The following is a 19,913-nucleotide window of genomic DNA, read 5'->3' on the forward strand; positions in this document are numbered from 1 at the left end:
TTGAGGGTATTACGCTAAGTGAAATAAGTCAGACAGAGAAAGACAATTACTGCATGGCTTTACTTATATATGGAAGATAAGCCAACAAACACATAGATATGGAGAACAGATTGGTAGTTACCGGAGGGGAAGGGAGCAGGGAGAGGTGAAAGGGGTAAAAGGGCACGTGTATATGGTGATGGATGGCAACTAGGCTTTTGGTGGTGAACACGATGCAGTCTATACAGAAGTCAAAATGTAAAGACGAACACTTGAAATTTATATAATATTATAAATGAATGTGACCTCAATAAAAAAAAGAAAAAAGGAAGAATTCTACATGTTAAGTCTAGCTTCGCTCACAAAGGGAATTGGGTTCTGATTATTGACTATTCTGTAACCTCAGGGCATATTAGTAGTATAATTTAGAATCTTAAGAGTTGGAAAAGATGTTAGAGATTGTCTAGTTCAACCTCCTACCAATTTAGAAAATGCTTTCTCCCGTAGAGGAACTTTCTTTTGGAATTTATTCTTAGAAAAGATGTTAAAGAACAGAATTGTAAAATAGAGATAAATTTTCTTTGTCTACACTTTCTAGTTTGGTATTTATTGAAGTATGATTCCTGGACCTGTGATGGTCTTTGGTCATCTAGTAAGTGGCCCCAGGGAGTTTTATGATTTCAGAGTGAAAAGCCATGAAACAAGTTTGTTCACATATAATTCATATTTTCCAAAAAATTCCATTATGTTAATCATTGAACAAAAACAGCTGCACCAGGGGGCCAGCGCAGTGGCATAGTGGTTAAGTTCACGCCCTCCGCTTCAGCAGCCTGGGGTTCGCAGGTTTAGATCCCAGATATGAACCCTCCATACCTCTCATCAAGCCATGCTGTGGTGGTATCCCACATATAAAATAGAGGAAGAGTGGCACAGAATTTAGCTCAGGGACAATCTTCCTCACCAAAAAAAAAAAAAAAAAAAAACAAACCTACATTGGTCAGTTAACAGGATACAATTAACTATCTGCTGACATATTTTCATGGTATTTGCATATTATTGTTACATATTTAAAATTTACACTTTGTAAATATTATACTGCTTTATCCCCAATTCACAAAAATGAATCCATTATTCAGAATTAGTCATTTAAGTGTAAAATACTTGTGATGAAATGATAATAGGGCAACTCAAAACAGCATCATAATATAAATAGTAAACAAGATCCAATTGAGAATACAGAATGTAAATCTGTATCTACTGAGATAAGTGTATCTGCTGTTGTCATAATCCCATATTACCATCCAAAAAGGAAAAGGGCAAATGAAAACAATCACAAGGAATATCTGGAAACAGAATTTTATTAGACTAATTATCTGTTCTCCCCAGTGCTTTTTCTATTATGAAATTTGGTCAAATAATGGCATTAATTCATTGAAACTTTTGCATTATTTCAGAGTACAGTGAGGTTTTCTAGAACAAATACAAAATAAGCTTTCTAGTACGGAGTTAATATTTTGTCTGTAAAGGAATAAAGGTGAGCCAATTAGAGGCATCATTCTCTCCTGTGCTCATGGCAGACAGAGAAGATCACCCTGTTTCCAAGAAGCTTGCACAGAACAGCCTCAGAATTAATGACAGATCTCTCACAAAAAGCAAAATTAATTTATAATATGATCCTATGGAATGTTTTATAATCTCAGTGGCATACAGTGTAAACAATTAGTATATTTTGTTTGCATGCTAGATATTCAGATATTTCACTTTACAGTTGGGAGAAACTGCTGACAGAGTATGACTCAAATATTAGCTTATGTGTGGCATATATATGATGAAGAAAAGTTGGGCCACTTTTATTTTCTGTTCATCATAGAAAAACCTGAAAACCTATGCTACAGGAGAAGACTCTGTTTGTTTAATTATTTTGTCAGCTGTTTTTTAGAGTGGAAAGACAGAGCACCATCTATGCAAAAAAGTACATCACTACCCAAATAAGAGATTACACCTAAAGTCACTCCATAGTCTCCTTTATTTCCAGAGAAGAGTTGGCAGTCGAGAAATAAGCCCCTTGGTATTGAATGAAAATGAAAACTGGAAATACCAGCAAATTGCAGCCCTCAAGTTTGCAGTTTTGCATGCTGTGGAAAGAAATTGCCAGTGAATAAAAGACTCTGCTTATCCTAACTGGCATATGCTGACTTTCGAGGAAAGAGGTGCTCACATGAGTTTTTAAAATAAGTGATGAGATTGAAGATATTTCTTTGTGACCTCATGCCAGCAGTAAAGATATTTCTGTGGCTTGCTCAGATGGTGTCTTAGTGATTTATTCAGTGTCTTGATTGGCCTGAATCCATCACTTCAGGCGGAAATGCCAGGTCTTTAATTGTTGAGGACAAGGTATTCTTCCTAAAAAGACTAAACTTGGTAGAGACTGTTCATCACTAACAGCTTAACTCTTTCCCCTTGAGAACTTTTCCTCTTGACAGAGAAAGAAATCATTTTTATTAGATAGATTCCTTTAAAGTCCAAATTCTGCAGAACACCACGAAGAAATACTTTTCAGAGCCAAATTAACAAGAGTGGATCAGGAATCCATTCACCACTTCCTGCCAAGTGGAAGAGCCAGGCTTCCAGCACTCTGTTCATCTGCATTCAAGTCACCTACAATGAGAAAAGTCTCTTTGTAATGTGTATGTCTGCATTCGATCCACTTGTTAAAAACTGTCTGACAGAGCCACCAAACAGTGGCTTCATTCCTGGTCATCTATAATTGTGAATTAGAGATTTCCAATTCAATAGAGATAAAGAAAAAGAAAGGAAACTGACTTATGATTCAAATTGTCTATCAAGTTGACTAGAGGTCCATTGGTGAAAAATTATCAAATTTCATTCCTCTCACTGGTAGTAAATAATTGTCCTTACTTTTATTAATCTTTGAGTTTTGTTTGATATTTTTAAAATTGTTAATAATGTTTTATTTTACCTCAAAGTTGTAGACCAAAAGAAGAGGAAAAAACAACTGTAATTAATGTAGAACCAGCAGCTACATGCTCTCACCACTAGATGGTGCCCCTACCTTGATAAGCTAAAATGCTGAATCAGTAATGTGGAAACCAATCAATGTGCTGATGAAGTGGGGTCACTGAAGAAGATTTAGGCTACGGTAAAATGGAATATAGGTACATTTTTGTATAGTATTAGATAAGTAGGTTAGTAGAGACTAAAAATAGGAAATGCTTAACAATCAAAATTTGCAAATTTTTTAAATTCTGTCAAAAAGAATGAAAAAAGAAAAAAATAAAATAAGCAAAAATAAATACAGGCTAAAGTTTTATAATTTTAACTGTGACAAAGTACATCCATAAATAATATAAAATATTTGAGGAGTATATAAATATAAAATTGGATGGGAAACAGACTTTAACATAAATTTATATTCAAAGTCAAGAAATAGGGGCAAAAATCTAATAGTGTTCAACAAAGAAAAATTTGGTGTACTAATATGTACTGAAATTGACTAACTTGAGAGAGGGAACATGAAACTATGATAAATGGTATTAATGTTTATTTTCATTTACATTATTTCTATGCTAAAAATCCTCCATCTTTTTTATATGGACTTCTGCCGAGCTGGTGTTAAGAATACTGTGTTGACTAAGACACATTCTCTCCCTAGAGCACTTCAGTCAGAGTCTGAGTGATTGGAGCCGGTAGAGAAATTAGAACCAGCTAGTCCCAGCTTCCCCCTAATACAGGAATCCTGTTAACTTCTGCCTAAATAATTGTGGTGAGAATAAACCTCACTACTTCACATAACCCTTTGCTTCATAGGCCTAATTTTAGGAAACTCTTCCTTATATCGAAGCATTTCAGTATAAGGACATTTCTATCCAGTAGTTTTAGTTCTGCCTTCTGGTGCAACACAGAACAAGTCAGCTTTTTCTTCTACAGAACAAGTCAGCTTTTTCTTCTACCTGATAGTCAGCCATTCAGATCATGGTCACATCTACACTCTAGTCTCACTTCTTCCTCAAGAGTAACTATTACTACACTAGTAGGATCTTTCACAATAGTTTTAAATATAATTACCCTTACCAGTTTTATGTTTTCTGCACATTTTATATGCAATCTATCTGTAAATCATAGACAACACTACTGATTTGTGTGAAATACTAATTAGAAACCTTTCTTGGGTTGGCATCCATCTGCTATTCAAAACTCTGAATAGAGTTATTCAACTAGTTATGAATCCAACCCATATGTCTCTATCACAAATATAACATGAAAATCTGTTACACAGCTTTCAAACCTCATTAATTTATCAAGCAATTTTCCAAAGAAGACATACACATGGCCAACAGGTACATGAAAAGATACTCATCATCGCTAATCACCAGGGAGATGCAAATCAAAACCACAATGAGATATCACCTCACACCTGTTAGAAAGGCTATTATCAAAAAGACAAGAAATAACAAGTGTTGGTGAGGATGTGGAGTAAAGGGAACACTGCACTTTTGGTGGGAATGTAAATTGGTGCAGCCACTATGGAAAACAATATGGAAGTGCCTCAAAAAATTAAAAATAGAACTACCATGTGATAGGCACCCCCATGTTCATTGCAGCATTATTTACAATAGCCAAGATATGGAAAAAACCCAAATGTTCATCGATGGATAAATGGATAAAGAAAATGTGGTATATAAATACAATGTGATATTGTTCTGCCATAAAGAAGAATGAAATCTTGCCATTTGTGACAACATGGATAGATCTTGAGGGCTTTATGCTAAGTGAAATAAGTCAGATAGAGAAAGACAGATACTGTATGATCTCACTTATATGTGGAATCTAAAAAATAACCCAAGCTCATAGATGTGGAGAACAGATTGGTGGTTGCCAGAGTGGAGGGTTGGGAGTGGGTAAAACGGGTGAAGGTGGTCAAAAGGTACAATCTTCCAGTTATAGAATAAGTCAGTCCTGGGGATGTAATGTGCAGCAGGTGGCTGTAGTTAATAATACTGTATTGCATATTTGAAAGTTGCTAAGAAAGTAAATCTTGAAAGTTCTCATCACAAGAAAAAAATTTTGTAACAATACATGGTGATGGATGTTAAGCAGACTTATTGTGGTGATCATTTCACGGTATATACAAATATCAAATCATTCTGTTCATGCCCAAATAAGGACTTGGGATATAAATTATCCCAGATGTATTTGAGTTTCCAGAGAAAATCTGGAAGACTAGAAGTCTTCAAGTCTCCAATGAATAAGGCTATAATAACCAGAATAATGCCCTCTTGAATAATACCATGTTGGCGGCCATTCTTCTGACCCATTAATTGTTAAGCCAACCTAGAATATATTTCCCACTTCATTTGCCTTCCCAAAACATCCAGCCCAAGAAACAGTACTTCAATCAGGCATCACTGTGTAAGATGAGACATAAACAAAGGAAGTGACATGTAGGCAGCTGGGAAATATAGACTTGTGAGCAGAGAATATTTTTTTTATTTTTCTTGGAATTATAGGGGCAGATGCAAACTATGGATGTAGATTTTTAAAATATAGTGTTCGTTTTTACTAGACATGAAACGACATAATCAAAAAGCCAAAACTTAGCTTTGTTCAGAGTATATTAGATGGCCTTTGATAAAGTAATAGATATCTTTAATGTTTTCATTTGGTTTTGTTTTCTTTTTGGAACCAGGTTATTCAGAGAATATTCTACACAGTCAACAGATCTTGGAGTGGAAAAATTACTTCGACAGAGATAAGAAAAAGCAACTTTTTGCAAGTATGCCTCTCATTGGAATTCATGTATAAGGAGCAATTTAAATAATATTCTTACTTCATTTAACATATATTTGAGTGCTTATTGTATGGAAAGCACTGTCACGCCTTTGAATTTTTAAGCATTTATCAAATACCTGGGATGTGTTGAGGGGAACAAAGATGAATAACAAGGGATTTTTGCATCAAGGCATGCACTGTGGAGCAAAAGAGAAAAGCGCACAGACAGCCAGACCTGACTTGAAAAGTTCCACAGAAATGTGTAATTAATATGCAGAGGCAGCTTCACAGAAGGACTGGCATGTGATCTTGACCTTGGAGGATATCAGTTTACCAAGATAAAAAATTAGAAGAAAAGAGGATTCCAGATAGAGGAGGAAGCAGCATAAGCAAAGTCCCAGAAGCATAAAAGTGTCATGTTCAGGAACTGCAGAACAGTCTTAAGTGGCCAAAGGCTCCATGGAGAGAGTGACCAGTGATGAGGCCCATGGGGTGAGATGGGGCTGGGTTGGGAAGGGCCTTGCAAAAGAAATAGAGGAATTTCAACTTGATCCTTTCAGCAATGACCCTTTATCCAGCGCGTGCTGGAGAAAAGTACAAAAATTCCTTTGAAGAAAGAATGCTTTCAATTATTTTATTTATTTTACCAAATGAGAGCAAAAGTATTGACCACTAGTGGGAGCCTTTCACCGAGGTAATCCTCTTGCCTGATTCTGCAAGCTTCTGTTTACCTAAAGAGAGTAGAATTGTTCATGCTTGAACGGAAATGAAATATTTTAAATGAATCATACTAAAGGAAGCTCAGGCTAATAATACAACCTTATTTACTCTTTTATTTTTTCCTATCTTCATCTGAGACAAAGTAATGAAGAGTTGGCAAAATAAGCAGACCGTGATAGATATATAAACTTTTTTTTATTCTAAAATGAACAGTAATCATCACAGTCATCATTAATTATTTATTGAATACCTGGTACCTGCTTGGGCTCCTAGTGGGTAATATGGGATGGTTTGAGATGGCAGTAACTCCCTAAAAGAGGCCTTACACTTTAGGAATTATGATAATCCCTCACATTCGTGAAGCACATTAGAGTGTAGTTTCTGGATCATTATTATAATCCGTATTTGTGTTTACTGATGATAAAATTTGTGATAAGATTGCACAGCAAGTAAGTGGCTGAACTGGAAATAGAACTCAATGTTCTGCTTCCTACGGCATGGTTTATTTTCCCCTTTGTTTTCTTCCCTACCCTTCTCCTCAGCCTTCCTCTTAGTACATGAAGATAAGCTCATAAAACATTCAAATAACATGAATACATCTAGAATAATAAGGAGAAGTCACTATTTGTCTCTTCACCCAGTCATTTCACTCCCTTTCCCAGAGGGAACCCATGTTATCTGTGGTTTTATTCCCTTATATATGTATACATGGAGTATATAGTTTTGTCTTCTATGGCTGCTTTTTTGGGTTTTTTTTAATATATGAGATCATACTTTTTATTGTTAACTGTCTTTTTTTCACTTAACAGTATGTCTTGGTGTTCTTTTCCTTTCCAATCATATAAATCTATCTCATTCTTTTAACTACTACATAATCTATGGCTTGGCTATACTGTAATTAATTATGTATTCCCCTATTGATGATGTTCAAATCGTTTTCATATTTTCCCTATTAGATTGATGCAGCAGACATCCTTGTCCTTTCCTCTTGTTTGTATATAAGTAAGAATTTCTCTAGAAAAAACCTGCTGGAGGGAAAAATCCTGCATCAGGTGATACGTGTGTTTTCAGTTTGATAGCTCCTGCCAGGTTACCCTCCTCAAAGCCTGTACTGGTTCTTACTTACACTTACATACTCACCAACAGAACGTCTCAGTCTTTTTCATTTTATGACAGTCCAGTAGGTGAAAACGTGAGCTCCCTGCCTCTCGAGTATTCTGCATTATACACGTTAAAGAGCATTTTATAAAACAACACATTATGGGCAAGTTTGGAAAACAGAAGAAAAATAATGTTTTATCACCCTAATAAAACTATCATCATTTTTTGTATGTATTCTTCTAGTCTCATTTATAGACATATTTGTTTTTTAGAATTTTACATAGTTCTTAGCATATACAGTCTTTTACCCATATTTTTCACTTACCCCATCATGGTTTTCCTTTGTTTCTATGTAGACTTTATAATTTTCACTGGCCATAGAATCTTCCATTGAGTGGATTTACCATAATTTAATAATTTACATTGTTTTCAATTTGCCAAAGCATTTTGGTTTCCCAGTAGTTAGATTTTAGAAAATTTTTTATCAATGTAATACATTATGAAATAGCCACCTTTGTCCCTTGTAATGTTTTCCACCTTGAATTCCATTTTATTTTCTAATAATATTGACATGTTTTCTTTTTGTTAAGATTTAGCTAGTACATGTTTGTTCATCTTTCTTTTTTAATCTTGCTTTTAATTTTTATTTTAGACTTATCTCATATGGACAACATATACCTAGATCTGTTTTTTGGGTTTGGTTTTTATACTCAATTGGAAAATCTTCCAATAGGGAAATTTAACTCATTTATCTTTATTGTGATTGCAGATATATGTGATCTTATTTCTGCCATCTCATTTTGTTTTTTCTATTTCCCAAGTTTCCTTATGGTTTCTTTTATCTTTGTTTTTTTTATTTTATTTTATTTTATTTTTTTCCTTTTTCTCCCTAAAGTCCCCTGGTACATAGTTGTGTATTTGTAGTTGTGGGTCCTTCGAGTTGTGGCATGTGGGATGCCGCCTCTGCATGGCCTGATGAGTGGTGCCATGTCCGTGCCGGATTCGAACTGGTGAAACCCTGGGCCATGGAAGTGGAGTGTGTGAACTTAACCACTCAGCCACGGGGCCAGCCCAATCTTTTATCTTTCTTTCTGAATCTTTCATTTCTGAAAATGTCTTCATTTATCTGCCTACTTATATGATAATTTGGGTGATTATAAGAATTCTAGGTTCAAAATCATTGCTTCTGGTGTTTTCCCCAGGGGCACACAGTGAGTCAGGGAGACCCAGGTTTACTTCCAGTTCAGGGCCCTCCAGCTTCACCCCCTATGCCTTCTATGCCAGCCCACCACCTGTGATCAGAATGGTACACATAAGTGACCTTTACAGTAAACTTGATTTCATTACAAAACCAAAGTATATGTGGATCCCCACTCTTCATAATAGAATAGATTTCTACTCTTCAAAACTTTGAAAAGTTAAAAGCAATGTCGGTTTATGGCCATGTAATTAAGCCTGTTGTCTAACTGTTCTGTGTTTGCTAGTCTGGGGACCTCTGATGGGCTGCAGTCTCCATGTGATGGTCCTTCCTTTTCCCTGCTTTTAAATCCCGCAGAGCATCTGACTCTTTGCTAAGCATATTACAGAGCTCATAAATGCTTGCAGATTGATTAGCTGATTAAAGGTAGGATGAGGCTTGACTATTAAAGTTCCTGATTTGGTACCAAAACCAAAATTTTTAATTCAATTTAAAATAAAAACCTATTAGACTGTGTAATGGCCAAAGCTGGGTTTTCATAATTTTAAAATAAATTAATCCTTCTATTTATACCATTTCAGACTCTAGCCCTTTTGGAAGAAGAGGAAGATATAAACCAAATCACAGATTACTTCTCCTATGAACATTTCTATGTTATTTATTGTAAATTCTGGGAACTAGATAGTGATCATGACCTCTACATCAGTCAGGCTGATCTCTCTCGATACAATGACCAGGGTGAGTGTTTCTATAGATGTTAAGACTTAGCTATTTTGAAGAAGGCAAGAGTTATATAAATTGTCACCACTCATTATGGAGAATTCCTATTTCTTAAATTCTGTATCTAATCGAGTCCTCTTTAAACCCAAGAATTTTTAAGTGGGAATGGTTAAAGATACTAATTTTTTATTTAGAAGCCAGGTGTAAGATAAGAAATTTGGAGGTAAGTGAGCAACTAGAATCCTAGTTTTGATGAATTGATAAGTCTTTATAGTGATGTTTGTTTTCTCATGATGAATAAGATCCACACCTACGTAAAGTTTATTTGAAAGAGGATGTTTATACAGCTTTATAAATTTCCTACTTTACAGTATTTATAAACAGCAAAGGATGTAAATAATGTTTATAACTTGCCAATGTTTTCAAAGACTCATAAAAACTTACTTTTTGGAATTTAGTTCCAGAAAAGGTATTTTCTCTGCAGATGAGTTTTGTGTGCTTTCTTTTGTCAGAAAACAAAAAATTGCATATCACATGATAGTACCCTTTTGCTTCATTTTTACCAGTAGTAAACCTAGAATCTATTCTCTGCTGATTTAATATTCTTAACCAAGCACCAAGATACATTGATTCATTCTTCTCTCAAAAGATTGTCCCTGTTCTGTTCTTAGATGTGTTTTCAGGCACTGTTGATTTTTTTTTTTTAAACCAGCCTTTAGCCTTTTAGATGTAACAGAGTACAGCTCTTAAGTAAATACATTGAATTTCACTTCTGCTCTGTTATTTGGTTTATCTGTGACTAATAGTATGCACCTTAAGAAAAGGTTCATTCTGTATGATGTTGTTTCATTGAACTTTCCATATTTAAAAACAGAGTTCTACCTCCCAATTTCTCAGGTGCCAAGCAGGCATCAAGAGGAAATACTCAAATATACTTACGTGATAAACAAGTATCTTAGTGCCGTGTCGTCCCTTCTTCAAGTAGACAGAATCTTCCTGTCACCAGACTAGCATAAAAATAGAGATATTCATAGGGGTATCAGGTCAGCTTTATTAGCTGTGCACCTTCTAATTACCAGTGGCCAGGTCATCTCTATAGCATGAGCCAGACTCCAGAGGTCATGCAAAACGCTATGGGCTCTAAAGCACCCCCTCTGGCTGACATAGCTATAATTCTTAAGTCCCAAACTATGGTATATATACACATAGCAACTCATTAGAGGCATGTTAAAGGGATAAAGTCCACAAAAGCAGGCATCAAGGCCTATATATGAAGGCCACTGAAACTCTGTATAATTGCTGACCCACTAACCTACCTGTCCTTGATGGGACAACATGATCTTCAATTTTAGGAGGCTAAACTTTCCAAATCTTAAAAAGACTTTTGAAAAGACTTTAGCTTTAGAATTAAATATCCTTGCCTTTCCTATACAGCCCTCTATTTTCCACCTAGTAAAAATTATTAACCCCATAAAGCAATGCTCAGGAAAGTCTAGAGGGTCCTTATATAAGCTTTGGTATGTGCCCAGGCATGGCTGTACTGACACGTAATTCCAACATTCTTCAGCCAAACTAATTTACCTTTTTTTTTCCTTAAAGATTGGCCCTGAGCTGACATCTGTTGCCAATCTTTTTTTTTCCTCCTCCTTCTCCCCAAAACCCCCCACTACATAGTTGTATATTCTAGTCGTAGGTCCTTCTAGTTCTGCTATGTGGGACACCGCCTCATCATGGCTTGATGAGCGGTGCTAGGTCTGCACCCAGGATCCAAATCGGCAAAACCCTGGGCCGCTGAAGCAGAGCGCACAAACTTAACCACTCAGCCACGGGGCCGGCCCCTGATTTACCTTTATAGTGACTGTACCTAATTCTGTGCAGAAGACTTTGATGCTGATATCTGCTAACTCTCTAATGACCTCATCACTGGTTCTGAGATTTTACTGTGCATGCCACTGCCTGGGGAACTTGTTAAAAGAACAGATTCCTGTCCTCACCACATCTAGGTCTAAGATCCATTGGCATGTCCTTTTTTTTTTAAACTAATGCCTTTGGTTATTTTGAACCCACAATGAGGTACAGTGTTATTGATTCTCTAGGATCTATCATCAAAAGCAACATACTATTTTAAGATATAATTGTATCTCTCTGAATAAAACTTAGTGATGGAATTTCTAAAAGTTATATGTTATATCATGTTATATCCTGGACCTTCATAGAATGAGAATATAAGAACAGTATATTTATGGTATGTTTCAATATCTTTTATAAAATTCTATTTGAAAGCATTCCCCATTGCTTTATCACAGTCCCTTATATTAGGAGCCGATGATCAGCTCCCCCTTGAATTTAATGCTGGGATAAAGTTTGTCTTGTTTTAGAGGAAAAATTATCTTTTTTTATTGGGTAACAAGATCAACAAAATTTCTATACATTTTTGTCCTAGTTAGGATGTTCAGAACTAACTTGGTGCCCAACTACATTAATACGTCCCGCTGTCAGGCACATCTATTTACCTGTTCTTTTTCTAAATGATTGATTGATTGATAAAGCCACCTCAAATTCTTACTTTCAAAAAGTATAAATGACACATAAGTAAAAATTGCTCATATTCTCATCATGGAAGAACATTATGTTTTAGATTAAAGCTACTAAAAATAAATTTAGCAAAAGTGTTCCTTTTATGGAACATGTTTCTAACTGGCTTTGTAATTTCTTATTTACATTTAGCTTCATCGAACAGGATTATTGAGAGGATATTCTCTGGGGCAGTAACAAGGTAAGAAAAAACATCTCAGTTTAAAAATAAACTACAAGTAATACTGTAACAGTCTCATTTCAGTAAGGCTTCCTACATAATTTGGCAGCACTGTAAGTCAGATAATTCCCTACAAAACATACAGTCATGACTTCATACAAGATAGTAGTAATTCTTTACTATATGGGCATTAATCCTTTATCTAAATACAGGTAACAGAATTTGATCCTTGTGATTATTTGCATTCAAATTAGAAACCAGATTTCTTTCTATGTTCATATCTACAAATGTCTTCTGGTTTCACCTTCTAGGCCTTTGAAAAGAAGATAGGCCATGGAAGGGGTTGCCCTTTGTGAGGTTTCCAGCATTCTAATTTTTTTAAATTTTAACTTAATTTCCAAAGAAAGAGGTTACTTTATTTCTTAGTCTGTCATCCTACTAAATTTATCTGAGTAATTGCCCAGGAAACTTTATAACCATGTGTTTTCTTCAGGGGAAAAACGGTACAGAAAGAGGGAAGAATGAGCTATGCAGATTTTGTTTGGTTTTTGATCTCTGAGGAAGACAAAAGGAACCCCACAAGGTATGACTTCTAAGTTTCCTTTGCCAAGATGTTAAACACATAACAAAGCTTGAGAAAGTCATGATGCATACCTAGTGAATGCCAGCTCGACCTAGGGCTACCAAGATGGATTAGACTTTGTCTCTGCCCTCTGGGACTGAATGCATAGTCACAGCATAGCAAGAGAAGTACTGTAACCCCCAAAAACAGAGGTGAAGTGACATGTGAGTTGGCCCTGATGGATAAGGGGGACTAGTAAGTATGTATATGGAATGTGGGAAAACAGCCATGCATTGCTTAACTAGGGATACGTTCTGAGAAGTGCATAAGTAGGTGATTTTGTTGTTGTGTGAACATCATAGAGTGTACTTACACAAACTTAGATGGTCTAGCCTACTACACACCAAGGCTATATGGTACTAATCTTATGGGACCACCATTGTATATGCAGTTCGTCCTCAACTGAAATGTCGTTAGGTGGCGCATGACTGCAGATGATATGAATTTTAGTTGTTTTCTGATCTTCATGGTTCAGTAGTAAATTGGAGAGGGAAAGAAGAGCAAATTGTGGGTGACTAGTGTATGAGAACACATCCTCATTCCCTGAGTCAGAATCATCTCTCCCTTTCCTTGGCACTCTCAAACATACATTGATTTATAGTTGTGAATTTACACGTCTGTTTCTTTCCACTAGTCTGTCTCTTGTTTAAGACAAAGATCTAGGTCCTTCTCTTCTTATTCCTAGCTTGTGTAGCACAGTGCCCAACACGTAGTTTCTACTCAGTTCCAAGAGAGGAGAGGCTGCAGTCCTTGATGCTGCTTGCTGGTATAACTGACCCAGCTGTCTGGATATTGGTTCAAGAAGTATCTAAACTTTGGATATATGGTTTGGAAATCATTGAAGTAGAAATAAAACAAAGCTATTTCTTGGGCTCCCTATTAGATTATAGAAATAACTATAGATTAGAAATAACTTTGTTTTCCATTTCAAAGATAGTTAGTTATTGTCCATTATAGGTAATGACATGGTAAGAAGAAAAAAATAAAATTTAATACAAATAATTCTAACACTCGGATAAAGGCAGTATTGAAAGTTGGTATGTATTGTACAGTCTTTTTCATATATACCTTTACATAGTTTTTGGACATATAGATTAATTCCATAGGATTAAATCCTAATTACCATCACTTCAGAATTTTCATGGAATGCTCTCCTATAAATATTGTCTTCTGGTTATAGCTGAATAGTTGTAACATATGCTATTTTTTTTCCTTAAAATAAGTCTCCAAAAATGAATTGCTAGGTTAAAGGGTGTAGACATTTTTTAGGGAATTTATAAAAATTATTAAATTGCTCTTCAGAAAAATTGTATCATTTTATACCTTTATCAACAAGATATTGAGTAAAGTTTCTGTAACCCATACTAACATTAGGTATTTTCTTCTTTAAAATATTTTCCAATTTGATAAATAAAAAATTCAGTATTTTATTTTGCATTTCTTTGATTACTAATGAGGCTAAGTTTTTTTCATACACTTTCAGCCATTTTTATTCTCTTAGGTGACTTGCCTTTTCATGTCTTTTGCTCATTTCTGCTGTATTAATTTAAGTTTATTGTTTTATCACAATCACATTGTTTAAAAAAATTATAAAATACATAATTCAAAAACGTTAATATAAAATTCATTCATAATTCCATGACCCATAGTTAACATTTTGGTATATGTCCTTCTCTGCCTTTCTCATCCCTCTTTCCCTCTTCTTCCTCCTCACTGCCTCCTCCTTCCCCTACTTTCTCTTGCTCCCTGCACCAAATGATACAGTATGATAAATGGTATCATATTGTACAGCTTTGTAGCACACGGTTTCACATAATAGTATATTTCTATGCCAGTAAGTTGCATGTTTATAATTTAGTATTAATCCATTATTTTGAACACTTAGTTTGTTTCAATGAGATTACCTAAATTTCCCAAGATTTGAAGGCTGTGCATTTTTACATTTCTTGCCTTTTTACTGTTCTGTTAACCCCCTCAATCTCCATCTTTTATCTTTCATATTACCTTAATTATGAAAAAGTTTTCCTCAAATACTTCCCATCCATTTTTTCCTCTTTCTGGAACTCCTGTTATCCCACAAGAACAAATGAAGAGAATTCGAAATGGTAATAAAGAAGGTTAATATAACAATAACAAACTCTGTGAATATATACTTGCTCTCCTTTCTTCTCTCAGCTCCTTTAAAAACATAAATTATATAAAGTAATAACAATAACAGTGTATTGTCAGATCTGTAATATGTATAACAATAATATCACAAAAGGAGGGAAGAGGGAATAGAGTTATATAGGGAAACATTTCAGTATTTCACTGGAATTAAATATAAATCTGAAGTAGATTCTACGAAGTTAAAATGTATATTGTAAGCCCTAGAGCAACCACTAGGAAATTAACTCAAAAAATGTATAGTGAATGAAATCATTGGAAGAATTAAAATGTTACACTTGGAAAATAAGAAATCAGGAAAGGGAAGATGGGAAAAACTCCAAGACATAAAAAACAAAAAGTAAAATAGCAGACATAAGTCCAACTATATCAATAATAACATTAAATGTGATAGATTAAACATTCTACCAAAAGGCAGAGCTTTTCAGACTGGATTAAAAAAGATATAATTATATGCTGTCTACATTAGACAGATATTAGATGTAAAGATACAAAAGGGGGAAAACTGGAAAAGGAAGGATAAATATACGTCATGGAAACAACAAACATAAGAAACCTGGAGTGGCTAGTTACAAATCAGAAAACATAGACTTTAATGCAAAAAACTGTTACTAGAGACAAAAAAGGACATTTTATATGATAAAAGGGTCAATTCAACAGGAAGACATTACCAGTTATAAACATAAATGCACCTAACAATACAGAGCCCTAAAATATGTGAAACAAAAACTTAGAGAATTGCAGGAAGAAATAAAGAATTCAACAATAATAGAGACTTCAGTACCCCGCTTTCAATGATGGATGAACAACCAGGAAGATGAGCAAGCAAACAGAAGTCCTGAACAACACTGTAAACAACTATAAACCAACTAGACCTAACAGATATCTATAGAACACTCCACCTGAGAACAGTAGAGTGTGTAGTCTTCTCAAGTACACATGGAACATTCTCCAGGACAGAAGGTATGGTAGGCCATAAAACAGCCTCAATAAATATAAGAAGTGAAATCATACAAAGTTTGCTCTCTGACCACAGTGGAATAAAATTAACAATAAACAGAAAGAAATTTGGGAATTCATAAATATGTAGAAACAACACACTGCTTAAATAACCAATGGGTCAAAGACATAAAAGAAATTGAAAAATAATTTGAAGTGAATGAAAATGAAGGAACAACATACTATAACTTCAAGATGAATGAAAATGAAAACAGTATACCAAAACTTATGGGATGTAGCAAGACTAGTGCTAAGAGAAATAGCTGTAAACACATATATTAAAAAAGAAATGTCTCAAATCAGTAACCTAACCTTCCACTTTAAGACACTAAGAAAAAAGAGCAAATTAAGCGTAGCAAACAGAAAGAATAAAGATTAGACTGGGTAAATTAAATAGAGAATAGGAAAACAATAGAGAAAATTAATGGAACCAAAAGTCAATTCTTTTGAAAAGATCAATAATATTGATAAGGCTTTAGCTACACTGATCAAGAAGAAAAAGAGAACATTCAAATTATTAAGGCCAGAGTAAAAGAGGGAATGACTGCTGACCTTACAGTTGTTATATACATGACCTTACAGTTATATATGTATATAACAACTTTATGCTAACAAATTAGATACCTTAGACAAAACGAGCAAATTCCTAGAGAGACTACAAACTACTGAACTTGTTCAAGAAGAAATAAATCTGAATAGAAATAAATAAATAAATAAATCTGAGATGGTTTCACTGGAGAATGCTACCAAACATTTAAAAAATAACAATTCTTTACCAACTCTTCCAAAAAATAAAAGAGGAAGGAACCCTTCCAAATTCATTGTATGAGGCTGGTATTACCCAGATACCAAAAACAGACAAGGGGCTTGCCCCATGGCCAAGTGGTTAAGTTTGCGCACTCTGCTTCGGTGGCCCAGGGTTTCAGCAGTTCAGACCCTGGGCACGGACAAGGCATTGCTCATTAGGCCATGCTGAGGCCACATCCCACATGCCACAACTAGAAGGACCCACAACTAAAAAATATACAACTATGTACTGGGGGGATTTGGGGAGAAAAAGCAGGAAAAAAAAAAATGATTGGCAACAGTTGTTAGCTCAGGTGCCAATCTTAAAAAAAAAGACAAAAGATTACAAGAAAACTGGAAACCATTATCCTTTATTAAGATAGGCAAAAAATACTCAACAAAATTAGGAAACTGAATCTAGCAAAATATAAAAAAGATTACATACCATGACCAAGTGAGACTTACTCCAAAAATGAAAGGTTGGTTTACCATCTAAAATCCAATGTAATATACCGTATTAGTAGAACAAAGGATAAAAAACCACATTATCATCCCAGTACTCTCAGAAAAAGCAGTTGAAAATGTCTAACACCTCTTGATAATGACACCTCTTGATTAAAAAAAAAAAACGAACACTTAAAATCTAAAAATGGAAGGGAATTTCCTTGACCTGATAGAGGGTATCTATGAAAAACTTACAGCTAACAACTAGTTAATAGTGAAAGATTGGGGGCCGGCCCGGTGGCACAGCAGTTAAGTTCCCATGTTCCACTTCTTGGCGGCCCGGGGTTCGCTGGTTCGGATCCTGGGTGCGGACATGGCACTGCTTGGCACGCCATGCTGTGATAGGCGTCCCACGTATAAAGTAGAGGAAGATGGGCACGGATGTTAGTTCAGGGTTAATCTTCCTCAAAAAAAAAAAATGTGAAAGATTGAATGCTATTTTCCTAAGATGAGGAAAAAGACAAAGATGTCTGCTCTATTCAACATTGTACTGGAGGTCCTAGCCAGGACTATTAGGGAAAACAAACATCCAAATTGGAAAGGAAGAAAGAACACTATCTATTTGAATATGATATTATCTTGTATGTGGGAAATCCTAAGAAATCAACTAAAAAACTATTCGAACTTAATAAAGGTTAAATAAGGTTGCGGGATATAATATCAATTAACAAAAATCAATTCTATTTCTATGCATGAATAATGAAAAATCCAAAAATGAAATTAAGAAAATAATTCCACTGACAATAGCAGCAAAAAACAATAAAATACCTAGGGATAAACTTAACAAAAGAAGTATAAAACCTTATACTGTGAGAACTACAAAACATTGTTGAAAGAAAGTAAGGAAGATCTAAATGAAATGAAGATATCCTGTGTTCATGGATCAGAAGGCTTAATATTGTTAGGATCGCAATACACCCTAAACTGATCTATAAATTCAAAGCAGTTCCTAACAAAATCCCAGCTACCCTTCGTTGTTGTTTTTGCAATAATGGAAAAAAAGCTGGATCTTGAATTCATATGAAACACAAACAGACCAGAGTAACCAAAACAATTTTGAAAAGAACAAAATTATAAAGACTCACTCTTCTTACCTTCAAAATATGCAAAGCTTAAGTAGAGAAGACCATGTGATACTGGCAGAAAGACAGACATACAGTTAAATGGAATTGAATTAGGAGTCCGGAAATAAATCCTCACATTAATGGCTAATTGATTTTCAACAAGGATGCCAAGATAATTCAATGGGGAAAAAATAGTGTTTTAACAAGTGGTGCTGAGAACTGGATATCTACATGCAAAAGAATGAATTTGGACCCCTACCTCACATCATACACAAATTAGCTCAAATGGAGAGCTAAAAGTATAAAACTTTTAGAAGAAAATATGAGTAAATTTTTGTCACTTTCATTAGACAGTTTCTTAGATATGACTCCAAAAGCACAAGCAACAAACGAAAAAAATAGATGATTTGGACTTCTTCAAAATTAAAAAAACTTTTGTGCTTCAAAAGGCAGCATCAAGAAAGTAAAAAAGATGAGCCAGCCCTGATAGCCTAGTGGTTAAAGTTCAGCACGCTCCACTTCAGCAGCCTGGTTTTGGTTCCTGGGCATGGAACCACACCACTCATCTGCCAGTAGCCGTGCTGTGGTGGCAGCTCACACAGAAGAACTAGAAGGACCTACAACTAGAATATACGACTATGTACTGGGCTTTAGGGAAGGAAAAAAAAAAGAGAGAGAGAGAGGAAGATTGGCAACAGATGGTAGGGCAAATCCTAAAGGAAAAAAAAAAGTAAAAAGACAACCCACAGAATGAGAGAAAATATTTGTAGATGATATATCTAATAAATGACTTGTATCTAGAATATAAAAAAAAATGGCTCAATAATAAATAATTAAAAAATGAGCAAAGGCTCTAAATAAAGGTTTTTCCAAAGAAGATATATCTATGGTCAATAAGCACATAATAAGATTCTTGATATCATTACTCATGAGGGAAATGCAAATCAAAACCACAATGAGATACGACTTCACACCCACTGGGATAGCTATAATCAAAAAGTCAGTAACAAGTGTCGGCAAGAATGTGGAGAAATCAGAAACCTCATACACTAATGGGAATGGAAAGTGCAGCAGCCGCTATGGAAAACACTCTGACAGTTCCTCAGTTAAATATAGGGTTACCAGATGACCCAACAGTTCCACTCCTATGTATATACCCAAGAAAAATTAAAACATATCCACACAAAAACTTGTACACCCATGTTCATATCAGCACTATTCATAATAGCCAAAAGGTGAGAACAGCCCAAATGTCCATCAGCTAATCAGTGGATAAACAAATATCATATATCCATATCAAATATTATCCAGCAATAAAAAAATGAAGTACTGATATAGACTACAGCATGGTTGAGTCTTGAAAACATTATGCAAACTAAAAGATGCCAATCACAAAGGACTACATGTTGTGTGCATACATTTATATGAGTTGTCCAAAATAGGCAAATCTGTAGATAGAGAAATTAGGTTCGTGGTTGCCTAGGCCTCAGGTACCTGGGAGGAGATGAG

At 35.0% G+C, this 19,913-nt stretch overlaps 1 protein-coding gene across 5 annotated transcripts in view; it reads left to right on the plus strand.

Annotated features, from left to right (window-relative positions):
• The window catches only part of PPP2R3A (protein phosphatase 2 regulatory subunit B''alpha), a 153,202-nt gene that overhangs the window by 86,574 nt on the left and 46,715 nt on the right, over window positions 1–19,913 (plus strand). For all 5 annotated transcript variants that reach the window (XM_070576130.1, XM_070576133.1, XM_070576132.1 and 2 more), the window contains 4 exons: window positions 5,687–5,773; window positions 9,370–9,526; window positions 12,236–12,284; window positions 12,757–12,846. In XM_070576130.1, coding sequence (XP_070432231.1) covers window positions 5,687–5,773; window positions 9,370–9,526; window positions 12,236–12,284; window positions 12,757–12,846 — 383 coding nt within the window. The remainder of the gene's footprint in view (window positions 1–5,686; window positions 5,774–9,369; window positions 9,527–12,235; window positions 12,285–12,756; window positions 12,847–19,913) is intronic.

This window comes from Equus przewalskii, chromosome 15 (assembly GCF_037783145.1).
Source record: "Equus przewalskii isolate Varuska chromosome 15, EquPr2, whole genome shotgun sequence".
In the NCBI taxonomy this organism is placed as follows: domain Eukaryota; kingdom Metazoa; phylum Chordata; class Mammalia; order Perissodactyla; family Equidae; genus Equus; species Equus przewalskii.